General features: G+C 39.4%; 1 protein-coding gene across 1 annotated transcript; it reads left to right on the top strand.

Annotated features, from left to right (window-relative positions):
• Positions 1–5,036: 5,036 nt before the first annotated feature.
• LOC147315891 (cytosolic iron-sulfur assembly component 2B-like) lies at positions 5,037–13,007 on the top strand. Its single transcript, XM_086258872.1, has 5 exons — positions 5,037–5,280; positions 11,911–11,988; positions 12,250–12,375; positions 12,518–12,563; positions 12,670–13,007. Exons 1-5 carry the CDS (start codon positions 5,152–5,154, stop codon positions 12,768–12,770), a joined length of 480 nt encoding a protein of 159 aa, XP_086114998.1. The 5' UTR covers positions 5,037–5,151; the 3' UTR covers positions 12,771–13,007.
• Positions 13,008–16,250: the final 3,243 nt, after the last annotated feature.

Here is a 16,250-nt window from a genome sequence, read left to right as displayed (position 1 = left end):
TTTATTCTTATTGTATTCTAATTTTTGCCTCATAACTTTTGCACTGTCCACTTCCTGCTGTGACAAAACAAATTTCCCACGTGTGGGACTAATAAAGGTTATCTTATCTTATCTTATCTTATCTTATCTTAAACCTGGTTGAGAGTGACGGAGGTCAAGTGGGTGGAACGACACTTGGCTCCAGGCAGGTCTCCCTCATGCATGAGTAACACAAAGAACTTTGCTTCCAGCATCATTCCACAAAACTGAAGTCTACTCACTGAGAACAGTAGAGATTCAAATTGGCTCCTGAGAGGTTTGAAAAAAAAAAAAAGATCAAATTTGGAAGCTGGATTTGCATTTGCAAGACATTTAACACATTTTAACTGGACCCTGAACAGATGAGCTGTTCTTTAAACTGAACTGGTTAGTCTTCATGTTTTTGAACTGGAGTTTACTTCTCTATGTGGTTGAACTTGAGGGTTTTTATCAGCTCCCTTGACATCCAGCAGCTCAAACTATTATAAGAGATGACAAGTGACTGTTCCAAAGTATAAACCTGTTTCATCTTTTACACCTCTCTCTCTTCCTCTGTAAGACTCCCGAAACCTGTGCTGCTCCCCTCCCTGCACAAAAATGACGAAATTATTAATTAACTGATCCAAAGGAGCAGCCATATCATACTATAGAGTCCCACTAAACCTGCGCTTAAAGAGCTGAGCTTACATCAGCTTAAACAGCCCATGAAAGACATTTACTGTATGCGGTGCTGTTTTGTCGCTGGATGATATTAAATGAGACACACAAAACGCTGAAGCCGCTCTTAAAAATTGTGAGCTAGTTTAATTTACGCCTTCAATAAATGTTCTGCCACATCCTTTTTTTATAAATAGTTGTTCAAATGATAGTCTCTTTGGCTGGTTCCTTCACCTAATTCCCCCGAGGGCGAGGTAAAAGCAGAAAAGAAATTCTTCCTGACTCTTCGAAATTGCTTTCCAAAGTAAGTCATCTTCTGCTGTCACTTTGTGACTGCTGCAGTCACTCTGAATATGCACATTAATGTGAAACAATGAGCAAACTCCTGAAAAGGAAAATGTGAACATTTCTAAAAGGCAGCAATTATGAAACACATAGTTATTAACTTTTCAACTGGAACGATACATCATTCTAAAAGACTGAACAATAATTTGTCAGAACTGATACTTTCCTCTTTGAGAGGAAAATGCAACCTGAAACTTAAAAAGAGGCACGATGTCTCATCCATTCTCATCTCACAGTATGGGGTATAAACCATGAGTTAGATAAATAATTTAAAACTAAAAGATCTTGATTTTGCCATTTCATGTTTAATTCAATGAATAACAAAACATAGGTTTAGCATGAGTGAACACATCATATAAAAGCTTATGTTCAAACTTCATTGTTCACTCTGGTTGTAGCTTTTGTAAAGAGAAAAAAAAAGTCTGGTTCCTATAGTTTGTATTTCTCCTCCAAAAGTTTACCTTTGACCTATGATGAAAGGCATCTCATTTTCTGACAAGACACAGAAACTCTCTGTGAGACTGCAAAGTTGGCCTCAATATGTATAATATATTTTATGCACTCCAGTGGCCAAAACCCATAGTACAAAAGGTCATGGCTTTCTGGGCTTAATTACAAAGCTGTAGCAAATCTTAAACAATATAAATGTCAACTTGAATTATCAGAATTTACACAATATTGGTCAACTTTTTTTTAATGCAGGTTCACAAATATGACATGGCAGCAGTGTACAGGTGGAAATCACTAACCTGGTAAGGAAAAATGAGCTTTTATGCTGATGTGGCAGAGATTTTTAAAGCATTTAAATGATACAGTTTCACTGATGTCTTTAACTTTATAAACTTAAACCATGATCCTAATAATTCGCAAGTAAAAGTGACAGCATGCAAGACAAGGCTTGTTCTCCTGGAAGTATTTTTGTTTTATTTTGCTTTCATTTCTGTTACAAAAATGAATAATTAAAATGATAAAATCTCTCTAAATTTTCCAGGATTTGTATTCCCACACTGGTGATTTGCGTAGCTGCCTGGATATGCAGAGAGAGGGATATGAGGGATTGAACCTCCAAAAAGCCATCAGTGCAATGCCCTGCACAGGTCAAATAATGACTTGTTGCAAAGTTGACTCGAACAGAAAAGAGAGCACGAGCAAAGCTCACCCTTAACAAGGAGAAGTGTGAAAACATCAAAGATCAAGAGGAAAAAAAACAGGAGAAGCACAGAGAGCTGCACTGGACAGTTTCCATTCTTTGATAATCTTTTTCCCTCACTACAAACTTCTTTGCATGTTATGACTTCTTTCTCCTCAGCTGCAGGGGCAAAGCTACAGAGCTACCAAGTAGCCGAATCATGAAAAATAGCAGTTGACATTTCTGATTATTCAACCTATTTTTTGCCCGGACCCAGGTGACAGTAGACAACTGTTATACACAGTCATGGGTCTACAAAGCTCTGCCTGGCACCTATGGACTACCATCACACTAACATGCAGGGTGCTTTAGTGATTGTCTGCTTCTTGCTACTGTTCTTACATCACATAGCAAGAGTGAAATTTACACTCCTAATGTCAAGCACTGACCTCCGTTCTGGTGTGACTGCTGTCCATCAAGTGGATAAATCACATTTACATTGTCTTTAGTCTTTATTTTAATGCCAAAAAATTAGTTACCGTAATTTAAAAGTTGTCTTGAGAGGGAAGTTCAAGCCTTCTATGCTTTTCCATTTCTCTGCACCTAATTTTTGCACTGTGTATTTCAAAAAACTACAAATACAGTCAAACCTAAAGACCTCTTTGCAATAAAATTTGCTAGTCCTCCATAATCCATTTTTGGGAATACATTGTGACATTAAGGAAAATAATCTACCCATATTTCTTCATATTGCAAACATTTGCTGCTATTTATATGGCAAGCTGTGAACTGGTTGTCTGCAGCTTTGTCTCATTATGCACATCAGGTGTGCTGCTCCGGGCTCAACACCACCAGTGGTTCTCTATAAATATGGAATCCCACCATGCTCTGAACACAAAGACCAAATGAGGAACAATCACATAATGCACACAGTGCATGGCAGCAGCAAGCTGCTCTCCACAGGTAGCTCCATTTTATTATCAGTACTGTTGAGAATTTTAAAAAAGACTTCTTTAAATTCAGAAGCTTAAGAAACCCATGTCTGACAAACAGTGTTCATTTTTCACAAATGTTTTGACTTCAGAACAGGATATTATTTCCTTCACATTCACAATGTCAGACCATGAAAAACTCACCTCTCTGGACTCTCTACATTATGCAGCAGCAAACTCTTACTTCTCATTCTGATAGTGCACTGCATTAATGCGAAACATTAAACTTTACTGTTTGTGCCTCATTTATCTACATGCTTCTAAACTTTTCATCCCCAAATGCTGAAGGTTGTCTAATCAGGTGTTCTGATTAGACATTAAGCTTGTGAGATATTTAAGACTGGTAATGTTGATATGATTTTAATTTAGCAGCTCATTAAGATTTTGCCTTTTATAATGAAAATGTTCAGTCTTTTTCATGTAGTTGCAAGACACTGAGGTTTTGGAGTCATATGTGCTGATAATGCAATTCTTGCATAAATTGGACTTAGCAGTGAACATTTTTTCTATCTAATTTCATAGAAACAACTATTTATAAATAGCATGTTACCACCTGAAACCAGAATTGTGACTCTAAAGGTTGTTAGTCCATATTGTCACAGTTAGGAAAATATTTTCGCCCTTTCAAACTGTCGCTGCCCTTATCCATGACATTTTTGTTAAAACATGTGTCAGCGGCCGTGCGCAGTCTCATTATATGCACATTTTTTCTCAAAAAGGTGAACATATCAGGCTGAAGTAAAACTTCACATCTACCGCACTCCATATTTCCAGTGACTGCAGCAGTTCATTAAGATTCTGACTTGATAGAAGTAGGTGATGGTGGTTGTGTAGTACAGAAATGAAGACCATATGATAATTTAATCTTTAAATAAAGTGCTTCCATAAAGGGGTTTGGCTGAAAGGCTGACACAAATATGTAATACCTGTGTTCTAACCAGTTTGTTTTAATTTTTTCAAAGATAATCATTGCAGTGAGTTTGTAGGGACTTAACATCAAAATGGTGAAATTACTGTGTTTAATTGAGTTGTAGATACCAGTTTAGCTTTGAATACAGTTACAAATTCTCATTATCATACTCGAACTTTGCAAACAGAGAGAAAATTCTAGGAAACTAAAGCGAGAACTTACAGGTAATGGCATAAAAATCAGGAATAGCTAACCCACCAATCTAAACTACCACTGGTGGCTTGTCATAAATTAATTAGGATACACTTTTTACTCTGCACAGATGAAAAAGCAGAATCGCTCTTCTTCCCGCTAACAGGTCAAATGTGTTTGTGTACAAAATAAAAGAAATGCGAGAAAAAGAAATATGTTTGTGTTTAAAAAAAAAACACAAACTAAAATATAGTAAAAAACAAAACAAAAAAACAATAAAGTAATAATGTTTCATGTAAAAATTCCTGTGAAATTAAGATTATTGTGGTCAGTATATTGTTATTGCAATAACACTTTTATTAAAGCGTATTCTGTGTTAGTGTCAAGTGCTAAAATGGGCTGTATCTGCCATCTGCCGGACAAACAGGGAAACATATGCCAGTAAAAATAATATATTTCCATGTACAGTCTAAGCCTTCAAAATGGGAAGCCTGGGGAAATTTGAAAATAGCAAGAGAATAAGCAAAGACTAGGAAAGGAAATTTAAATGGTATTTTTTAAACATTTGTATAGGCTTACACGTCCGAAAACGCACGAAGTTAACTGAATATCCTACTAAAAGAATGTGTATTTGTATACGGATTATCCATTGTTTAAATATTATATATATATATATATATATATATATATATATATATATATATATATATATATATATATATATATATTTTTTTTTTTTTTTTTTATTATATATTGAACGTCGCAATGTTGGCAAAGAGAGGAAGTGACGTAAGATTTGCGCATGCGGTTACCGATTGGGTTTCCGGTACGGATCGGGTAGAGACAGCAAGCTCTGACAAAATACGAGGTTTTTTACTGTTTAACGCGGACTAAAGTAAGCGCTGAAGATGTCCGAGGGGACCCACTTGGAGAATGCAAACCCTGTGATTTTTCAGCGGTCGGGGGACAGAGTACAGACGGCGTCCGAAGAGGATGAAGACGTCCACGACCCCATCGACGACAGAGAAATATTCGATATCCTGTTTTCATGTTTTACTGTGGTTTAGAGTGCATTTACGCTTTAGAGATATGCCCTTCATCATTTTTTTTTAACTGATGTTCATGTATTCTATTATTTGCCTGACTTAAAAGCTAATGCCAGTGCCATTCAGCTAGATAATGAAGTGGAGCGAGTTAACAGCAGTTTAAGAAGTAGCACGATTGTATCTGGGTTTACCGACAAATAACAGTAGTCACATTTTTAGGGCCCGAGCACTGATAGTGCGAAGGCCCTATTGTAATTGCTCTGTTTATTATTATTATTATTATTATTATTATTATTATTATTATTAGGGCCCGAGCACTGAGAGTGCGAAGGCCCTATTGTATCTGCTCCGTTTCTTATTATTATTATTATTATTATTATTATTATTATTCACCCCAAACAAGGGCCTTTTTGAGGGCCTAAACATGCTCAAAAACTCATGAAATTTTGCACACATGCCAGGTCTGGTGAAAAATTTTGTATTTTAATGGTTTTACATATGAGCACTGGGAAATGGCTCTACAGCGCCACCTATGCCTTGTTAAATGCAGCCCTACGACCACATCGTTTGAGCTACATGTATGAAATTTGGCACACATGTGTATCATGCCAAGACGAACAAAAAAGTCAGTGGGCCCATTGACGCAAACCCAACAGGAAGTCCGCCATTTGGAAGTGAAGCTGACATTTTGGCTCTAATTTTGCCATTTCCATGCCTCGAACTTTAACGAACTCCTCCTTGGGATTTGGTCGTATAAGCTTCATATTTGGTCAGTGCCAACTACACCCTTGTGCCATGTTAAATTGCGGAGCTTTTGAGTTTTCACAATACTATGAGGCCGTGGCGCCATGGCGAATTTCGATGACTCGCCATGAAAATCTTATTGCCTCTCATTTTGTCATACAATTTCTGACCTTGACCAAAGTGAACACATATGATAAGGCTCCAGCCCTGAACATATTTCAACTGCCATATTTTACATCAAGGACAGCGCCACCTAGTGGGAACAGGAAATGTCATGTTTTACACTTTGGGGTACAGTATAGTGATGGGTGACATCTGCAGCCTCAAATTTCTCCAGGAAAGCCTTAAGGAGTTGGTCTTGGGTTACAGTGAAAACTGTGAGTTTTCGCGAAAGGGTGTGACCCCAGCAGCATGGCGAACTTTGATGTCACGCCATGAAGAAACAAATTAGTATAACTCAATGAAATCCAGTCTGATCAGTACCAGACTTTACAGGCATGATGTCAGACGCGCCCTGAACAGATTGATGTGCCCATTGTCAGGAATATGAAGAGCGCCACCTAGTGGGAACAGGAAATGTCATGTCTTACACTTTGTTGTACTGATTTTCACAGGTTCATTGTGGACACCTCAAAAGCGGTGAATATCACCATCAGTCCTTCATGATGCTGCAGTGCGAATATTGTGACTTTATACTGAACGGCGCACCCTGGTGGCAACGCTGTTCACCATGAAAGATGAAGTGGCTTTTGAGGGGCTTGGAAAGTTTAAAAAGTCTTGAAATTTGGCGCACACCTCCAATGTGCATAAGGCTTTGTTGTTATGTGATCATTTTCATTGAATAGCGCAAAATGGCTCCACAGCGCCCCCTACGAAATTTCAAAACATCAGCCCCAGCTCTGTGTTTTATGTATGAGTCTTAAACCTGGTAAGCTTATAGGAGATATCAAGATGTACAAAAAAGTCTCTTGGAGCAATATCCCAAATCCAACAGAAAGTCAGCCATTTTAAAATTAATGTGTAATTTTGATGACATTTTCCCCCCTTTTCAGGCCTCATACTTTGACGAACTCCTCCAAGGGATTTCATCAGATTGGACCGATCTGCAGTTTGTGGAATCTAAAGACCTTTGTGATGTTAAATTGCGAAGCTTTTTACGTTCAGGGAAACGGGATGGTTATGGCGGCACTTAGAGTTTGAATCACTCTCCAAAAAGCAATAATCTGCTGTCACTCAAAAACACAATGTCCAATCTCTCCCAAACGTCCCAGGTGTGATGAGACTCGAGCTCGGAAATGTTTGTTATGCCATTTGTACATAATGGTTAGAGCGCCACCTAGTGGAACGACTAACTAATCATGAATGAATGAGTTGAAATGTTAGCTGGTGGTTAAATGCATGAATTCCATCAATGTGACATCAGATCGGACGTGCTGGTTTTAGGTGTTGGGTGTGGCTCGACGTGCCGGGGGTGCGAGGGCCCTCATAACGCTGCTTGCAGCTTTAATTAGGGCCCGAGCACCGAGAGTGCGAAGGCCCTATTGTATCTGCTCCGTTTCTTATTATTATTATTATTATTATTATTATTATTATTATTCACCCCAAACAAGGGCCTTTTTGAGGGCCTAAACATGCTCAAAAACTCATGAAATTTTGCACACATGCCAGGTCTGGTGAAAAATTTTGTATTTTAATGGTTTTACATATGAGCACTGGGAAATGGCTCTAGAGCGCCACCTATGCCTTGTTAAATGCAGCCCTACGACCACATCGTTTGAGCTACATGTATGAAATTTGGCACACATGTGTATCATGCCAAGACGAACAAAAAAGTCTGTGGGCCCATTGACGCAAACCCAACAGGAAGTCCGCCATTTGGAAGAGAAGGTGACATTTTGGCTCTAATTTTGCCATTTCCATGCCTCGAACTTTTGCGAACTCCTCCTTGGGGTTTCATTTCATAACCTTCAAATTTGGACAGTGTCAACTACACCCTTGTGCCATGTTAAATTGCGGAGCTTTTGAGTTTTCACAATACTATGAGGCCGTGGCGCCATGGCGAATTTCGATGACTCGCCATGAAAATCTTATTGCCTCTCATTCTGTCATACATGTTCCGATCTGGACCAAAGAGCACACATATGATAAGGCTCCACCCCTGAACATATTTCAACTGCCATATTTGACATCAAGGACAGCGCCACCTAGTGGGAACAGGAAATGTCATGTTTTACACTTTGGGGTACAGTATAGTGATGGGTGACATCTGCAGCCTCAAATTTCTCCAGGAAAGCCTTAAGGAGTTGGTCTTGGGTTACAGTGAAAACTGTGAGTTTTCGCGAAAGGGTGTGACCCCAGCAGCATGGCGAACTTTGATGTCACGCCATGAAGAAACAAATTAGTATAACTCAATGAAATCCAGTCTGATCAGTACCAGACTTTACAGGCATGATGTCAGACCCGCCCTGAACAGATTGATGTGCCCATTGTCGGAAATACGGACAGCGCCACCTAGTGGCAACAGGAAATGTCATGGCTTTAATTTTGTTGTACTGATTTTCACAGGTTCATCGTGGCCACCTCAAAAGCGGTGAATATCACCATCAGTCCCTCATGATGCTTCAGTGCAGAAATTGTGACTTTAAACTGAACGGCGCACCCTGGTGGCAACGCGGTCCACCATGAAAGATGAAGTGGCTTTTGAGGGGCTTGGAAAGTTTATAGAGGCTTGAAATTTGGCACACACCTCCAATGTGATGAAAAGTTTGTTGTCATGTCACCATTTTCATTGAATAGCGCAAAATGGCTCCACAGCGCCCCCTACAATATTTCAAAATATCAGCCCCTGCTCTGTGGTTTATGTATGAATCTGAAACCTGGTAGGCTTATAGGAGATATCAAGATGTACAAAAAAGTCTCTTGGAGCAATATCCCAAATCCAACAGGAAGTCAGCCATTTTAAAATTAATGTGCAATTTTGGCGACATTTTCCCCTCTTTTCAGGCTTCATACTTTGACGAACTCCTCCAAGGGATTTCATCATATTGAACCATTCTCCAGTGTGTGGAATCTAAAGACCTTTGTGATGTTAAATTGCGAAGCTTTTTACATCCAGGGAAACGGGGTGGTTATGGCGGCACTTAGAGTTTGAATCACTCGCCAAAAAGCAGTAATCTGCTGTCACTCAAAAACACAATGTCCAATCTCTCCCAAACGTCTCAGGTGTGATGAGACTCGAGCTCGGAAGTGTTTGTTATGCCATTTGTACATAATGGTTAGAGCGCCACCTAGTGGAACGACTAACTAATCATGAATGAATGAGTTGAAATGTTAGCTGGTGGTTAAATGCATGAATTCCATCAATGTGACATCAGATCGGACGTGCTGGTTTTAGGTGTTGGGCGTGGCTCGACGCGCCGGGTGTGCGAGGGCCCTCATAACGCTGCTTGCAGCTTTAATTATTATTATTATTATTATTTCGGCAAATGAATTGGCCGTTTGAGGGCCTAAACATGCTCGAAAACTCATGAAATTTTGCACACGCGTCAGGTCTGGTGAAAATTTACGTATTGTTCTCAGACATGGCCAGGGAAAATTAGCTCAGTAGCGCCACCTAGAAAAATGAAAAACGCGAGCCCCCGGTATGGGTATGGCCTACAAGTTTGAAAGTCGGTACACCTATATAACGTTCAGAGTCGAACAAAAAAGTCTATTATGGCAATGTCCTAAACCCAACAGGAAGTCCGCCATTTTGGATTGAAGGTGACATTTTGGCTCTGATTTTACCGTTTCCATGCCTTGTACTTTAACGAACTCCTCCTTGGGATTTGGTCCTATAAACTTCAAATTTGGACAGTGTCAACTACACCCTTGTGCCATGTTAAATTGCGGAGCTTTTGAGTTTTCACAATACTATGAGGCCGTGGCGCCATGGCGAATTTCGATGACTCGCCATGAAAATCTTATTGCCTCTCATTTTGTCATACATTTTCTGACCTTGACCAAAGTGAACACATATGATAAGGCTCCACCCCTGAACATATTTCAACTGCCATATTTGACATCAAGGACAGCGCCACCTAGTGGGAACAGGAAATGTCATGTTTTACACTTTGGGGTACAGTATAGTGATGGGTGACATCTGCAGCCTCAAATTTCTCCAGGAAAGCCTTAAGGAGTTGGTCTTGGGTTACAGTGAAAACTGTGACTTTTCGCGAAAGGGTGTGACCCCAGCAGCATGGCGAACTTTGATGTCACGCCATGAAGAAACAAATTAGTATAACTCAATGAAATCCAGTCTGATCAGTACCAGACTTTACAGGCATGATGTCAGACCCGCCCTGAAAAGATTGATGTGCCCATTGTCGGAAATACGGACAGCGCCACCTAGTGGGAACAGGAAATGTCATGGCTTTAATTTTGTTGTACTGATTTTCACAGGTTGATCGTGGCCACCTCAAAAGCGGTGAATATCACCATCAGTCCTTCATGATGCTTTAGTGCGAAAATTGTGAGTTTAAACTGAATGGCGCACCCTGGTGGCAACGTGGTTCACCATGAAAAATGAAGTTTCTTTTGAGGGGCTTGGAAAGTTTAAAAAGTCTTGAAATTTGGTGCATACCTCCAATGTGATGCGGGCTTTGTTGTTATGTGATCATTTTCGTTGACTATCCCAAAATGGCTCCACAGCGCCCCCTACAAAATTTCAAAACCACAGCCCCAGCTCTGTGTTTTATCTATGAGTCTGAAACCTGGTAAGCTTATAGGAGATATCAAGATGTACAAAAAAGTCTCTTGGAGCAATATTCCAAATCCAACAGGAAGTCAGCCATTTTAAAATTAATATGCAATTTTGGCAACATTTTCCCCTCTTTTCAGGCACCGTTCTTTGACGAACTCCTCCAAGGGATTTCATCAGATTGATGCGATCTCCTGTGTGTGGAATCTAAAGACCTTTGTGATGTTAAATTGCGAAGCTTTTTACATTCAGGGAAACGGGGCTTCATGGCGGCACGTAGAGTTTCAATCACTCGCCAAAAAGCAGTAATCTGCTGTCACTCAAAGACACAATGTCCAATCTCTCCGAAAGCTCATAGGCGTGATGAGACTCGAGCTTGGAAATGTTTGTTATGCCATTTGTACATAATGGTTAGAGCGCCACCTATTGGAACGACTAACTAATCATGAATGAATGAGTTGAAATGTTAGCTGGTGGTTTAATGCATGAATTCCATCAATGTGACATCAGATCGGACATGCTGGTTTTAGGTGTTGGGCGTGGCTCGACGCGCTGGGGTGCGAGGGCCCTCATAACGCTGCTTGCAGCTTTAATTAGTATTGAAAGCGTAACTAAACATTTTGAAGTGCAACTGTGTTTTAATAGGTTAGTTAACCATCGTAGATTAAATTTATAAACACCGTTAATGATTTAGGTTGCTCAATTCGTATTCTCAGGAATGTAAAATTGTCTCATTTTTGTAAATATATTTTATTATATAATTTGAACAATTTGACAGTTTTTAATTGAGTTATTGTTAAGCTGATGTTAGTATTTCTTGGACTTAGGTACAGTGGCTATGCAAACAGCTTAAAGTTTGTCTTTTTGTCCTTTCTTTCCCCTCCTCCCAACTGGTTATGGCCAATCTCTGTACTTTGAAAAGCCTGATTCTGCTGGAGGTCTCTCCCTGTTACAAGGGAGCTCTTCTGTTCCACTTTTACCAAACACTTGCTTCACAGGAGATATCGTTCTTTGCGTTTCTTTCTAATATTGTTGGATCTTTACTTTAATATCATTAGTACACTGATTACAGTAGTGCAGAAACAAAAATATTTATTATTTGTATTATACCGTCTTGAATTCTTTAACTAAAGTTACATCTGATCAGATCTATCAATGACCCAGAGCATCCACTGTCACTGGAAGAGCTCAATGTTGTGGAGCAAGTTCGAGTTAAGGTATGGGTTTTTTTTTTTTTTTGCTTCCTATTATCTTATATTTTTCCTATGTTTGTAGTAGTGTGAATAAAGAAATAAAAAGATGCTCTATAACACACTTGCAGATTACTTTAGTAAAGACATGGTTGAAGACAGTTGAATCCAACAACAAACATTTCATTCAAAAGTATTAACAGTGAATTTCATTGATAAATGAATGCAGTATGCTGTTAGGAAGATAAATTGATGAATGAAGTTTATTATTTGTGTATGCTTCCTCAGGTTAATGATACAGAGAGTACTGTGGGTATTGAGTTCACGCCCACCATCCCTCACTGCAGCATGGCAACACTCATTGGTCTGTCCATCAAAGTCAAGCTTCTGCGCTCCCTGCCAGACAGGTTCAAAGTATGTTTATGCATGTTTTTTCACATGGCATGCACATTTAACCTTAAACATATTTTACAGTGTCAAATTTTTATGTGCTTTAATTTTTTGTTATTTTCAATTGTGGCCTAAATTGCAGTATATTTTTTCTATTTCCTCTCAGATTGATGTTTCTATCACTCCTGGGACTCATGCTTCAGAGGAAGCAGGTAAAACTCCATAGAGAGAAACGAGGCGAGATGGAATTTTAGACCATTTTTACCAGTATAATCGAATGCATTATTTATCATACTGCTTATGTCATTGTGTGTACAGTGAACAAACAGCTGGCAGACAAAGAGAGAGTGGCAGCAGCTCTGGAGAATGCATCTCTACTGGAGGTGGTCAACCAGTGTCTGTCGACCAGGAGCATCTGAACAGTCAGCCAGCTTTACTCTTGTCAGCTTTTAGACTCAGATTTTTGCAGGAGGACTTGTTTGGTTTCTTTGAAAACTTGGTTTGTATCTACCAACTATCTGCACACCCCTACTCCTGGTATGAGTAGTGGGAATGATCAGGATCATACAGGTTCTGTACATTGGCAACATTTACTGAATAAGAGTGCAGACAAAGCCAGTTCTTAAATTGCCAAAGAATAATATAATCTGAGTGTAAGCTCAGAGTCGTTTGGACAAATAAATTATTCTTCCACCTGGAAATTTTAACAGTGTGGAAATGCAGAGAAACTCTACCTGTTACATTTGTCATATACACTCACCGGCCACTTTGTCAGGTATACCTGTTCAACTGCTCGTTCATTTAATTATTAATCAGCCACTCTTATGTGAAGAACCAAATGCATTTCAACATATATACACGAGAAGGGTCATCCGCTGAAGTTTCAGTGCTAGACTGGCTGGCCTGAGGATGTTATAAAATGCTTATCTAGTGGGGTTTCCCCACTCTCCATCCACTTGTGGGGTTTACAGAGAATGGTCTAAATAAAAAAGAGAAAATATCCAGTGAGAGGCAGGTTTCTGTTAGATTTGTATTGTTGGATTGTCATTTATGCCTAGAAATATATATTTATATATGCTTAGCTTTGAAGGTCTGTAACAACTCTGTGTAGCATGAAGAGGGGAGTGCGTTCACTCCTCTTCAGAGGGTTCTGGCATAGATCACACACCTCCTAGGAGAGGTCGTATCTTCTCTTGCTGATATATGGTATAGCAAACACACGTATATCTGTTTAAGTATAAGAGCCTTTTGTTCAGATGGACCGCTAGACTCCTGGCACCAGCTTTGGGGAGTCTTCACAGGGTCACATCTTGACCTCACACAGACAAGGTATTCTTTGTCCACATGTATACCTATATGAAATGTCATATGTTAATGAACCTATACATATTCATGTAACCACAATAAAAGGATTGCTATGGGAAACTGTATTTATTCTTATTGTATTCTAATTTTTGCCTCATAACTTTTGCACTGTCCACTTCCTGCTGTGACAAAACAAATTTCCCACGTGTGGGACTAATAAAGGTTATCTTATCTTATCTTATCTTATCTTATCTTAAACCTGGTTGAGAGTGACGGAGGTCAAGTGGGTGGAACGACACTTGGCTCCAGGCAGGTCTCTCTCATGCATGAGTAACACAAAGAACTTTGCTTCCAGCATCATTCCACAAAACTGAAGTCTACTCACTGGTTTCTTGAACATGCCAATAACTTCACTGTACTCCAATGGCCTCCACAGTCACCAGATCTCAATCCAATAGAGCAGCGGTTCCCTTCATGGGCCACGGACCGGTACCGGTCTGTGAGTGGTTTGGTACCGGGCTGCGAGAGTTGAGGCTCGGGTTCCAACGTGATAACAGTAAGGTGTACCTAACAAAGGCATTTGTGACTCATAATTTCTCTGCAATAACTGTTGTATATAATCTTAATGTTTTTGAAATGTTATTAAAATGTACAGCTTATTAAATGAAAATGATGCTTTTGTCTTTTTTCCCTGTACGTGTACTGTGATGTAGAACTTTTACTACAGAGCTGGTAATTTATGGTTAAACACGGCAACTGTTTATTTAGTAAAACTTGTGTTTACATTAGTCCACCAGGAGGCAGCCTTGTCTTATTCGTGTAAGGCGGGCCACGTGAAGCTTATGTCCGTCAGATGTGAGGAGGCATTCTGGCAGAACAAACTGCACCTCTGATATGTCCAGCATGCTTGTCCACCCACTCACCAATCAGCTCGGGTTTCCTTTAAGTCCTTTTTTGCAAGAAGGGCTTCTGCATTGTCACAAGCATTTCTGAACTCATGTTGTGTAAAAGACGTGTAACTTTAGCACAAATATGAAAATAATATGTGAGTAAGATATAGTTCAAAATGTTAAAATCAAGCAAAAGAATGATAAAACATGGATTTGTTTTTGTTTTTTTAATTTTAAAAGTAAGTATCGCGATACAGCTGTTTGTCTCGCTGGGGGAAAAGGGTTATGTAATCAAACTGTTGACGGTCTTCTCTCTGAGAGTGGAATTTGGTGTTTCTTTCCAAATTCAATGACGTCAGAAACCCTTATATATAGTGTTTGTGTGTCTTTTGAGAAAATAACTTTTTCAGGTCACACTAATGCTGTTTTTTCTCTCTCTTGTTCCACATCTGGAAACATTGCATCACTATTAAAACTCCGGATAAGAGACCCTGCCGGCACAGCTGCATTGGCCGAACCCAGAGTCATACCTTCAAAGAGTTGAGCCTAGGAAGGAGGAAAAATACTGTCATCTGAAAATGAAAATGGCATGAACAGAACAGGATCATTTTAGGTCTATGTAGATGTAAAAGATGGGGGTAGAAATGACATTTGTGGGGAGAAAAGCTTTTAACCATAAAGCATTTTTTAGTGTTTCCCTGGCAGTTCTTTATACCGTTTATGTTCAAGTGATCACTAAAATTGAAGTTCATTTAGGTAATGATGAACAAGTAATTACTTGGAGGTGTTCCAAGAGGGATGCCAAGCTGAAAGACTTGCTTCTAGAAGAGGTTTAGATTTGCTCAGTCAGTTTAAGAGGAGAGGTGGTTATCTACCAGTCAGAAGGTCAGTGGTTTGATCCCTGGCTCTTTCAATCCATAAATTGTTCTTGAGGCAAGATACTGCACCCCACAGTTTTCCTGACGTATCCCACAGACATCCAGCGTGTACATTATTGTGTGAACAGATGATTGTGGCTTCTTGAAAAAGCTGCTATTAAGTACAGTTGCTTTCATTTGTTACCTGGTTGAATAGCTAAGGGGCTGCTTCCAGGAGCTTTTGAATAGGAAGACAAGGGGGGACCAAGAACAAGGCAGGAGAACCCGACAGGAAAACAAAATGTTTGATCAGGGATTTTAGAAAGCATGGAAACACTGCATATTATTGTGTGCATCATTTGCAGGCCTGTGCAGCCAGATCAATGCTAAGACATGAAAAGGGTTACATATCATTTATCATTTTGTAAAGAATAGCTGTTTCCAAAGTGGCAAACAAAGTATTTAGCCATTGAAGAATATGTCAAAATTCTACTGAAGTAGCATAATAGTACTGATTCTTCTAAAAAATAAAATATATAAAGCTTAAAACACCTAAAATACAAATGCATATTTGTTACCTGCCATTCTCTTTCAGGTCTGGCCAGTGCCACCACATACCTTCCCCTCTAGACACACACCTACATCTTAATATTTACTGGTAACACTACCGAAGTTATTACAATGTTTTATGACTAAATGTCTTGTGTTGTCTATAGAAAGTATAAATATTGTTTATGGTCTCATTTAGCTAAACTACATTTTCCACACAGTCACTGTGATCATGAAACTACTTCCTCATGTAGCTCTCCTTCAGCAGTCTTTGCTCAACCCACTGTGCACAAGGCTC

The sequence above is a fragment of the Aulonocara sp. 'chitande type north' Nkhata Bay genome, linkage group LG13 (assembly GCF_057382095.1).
Source record: "Aulonocara sp. 'chitande type north' Nkhata Bay isolate Kocher_YH1m ecotype deep benthic linkage group LG13, A_spYH_male_GT1.1, whole genome shotgun sequence".
In the NCBI taxonomy this organism is placed as follows: Eukaryota; Metazoa; Chordata; class Actinopteri; order Cichliformes; family Cichlidae; genus Aulonocara; species Aulonocara sp. 'chitande type north' Nkhata Bay.
Note: the sequence above shows the minus strand (reverse complement) of the source record. Positions and strands in the feature narration are given on the sequence as shown.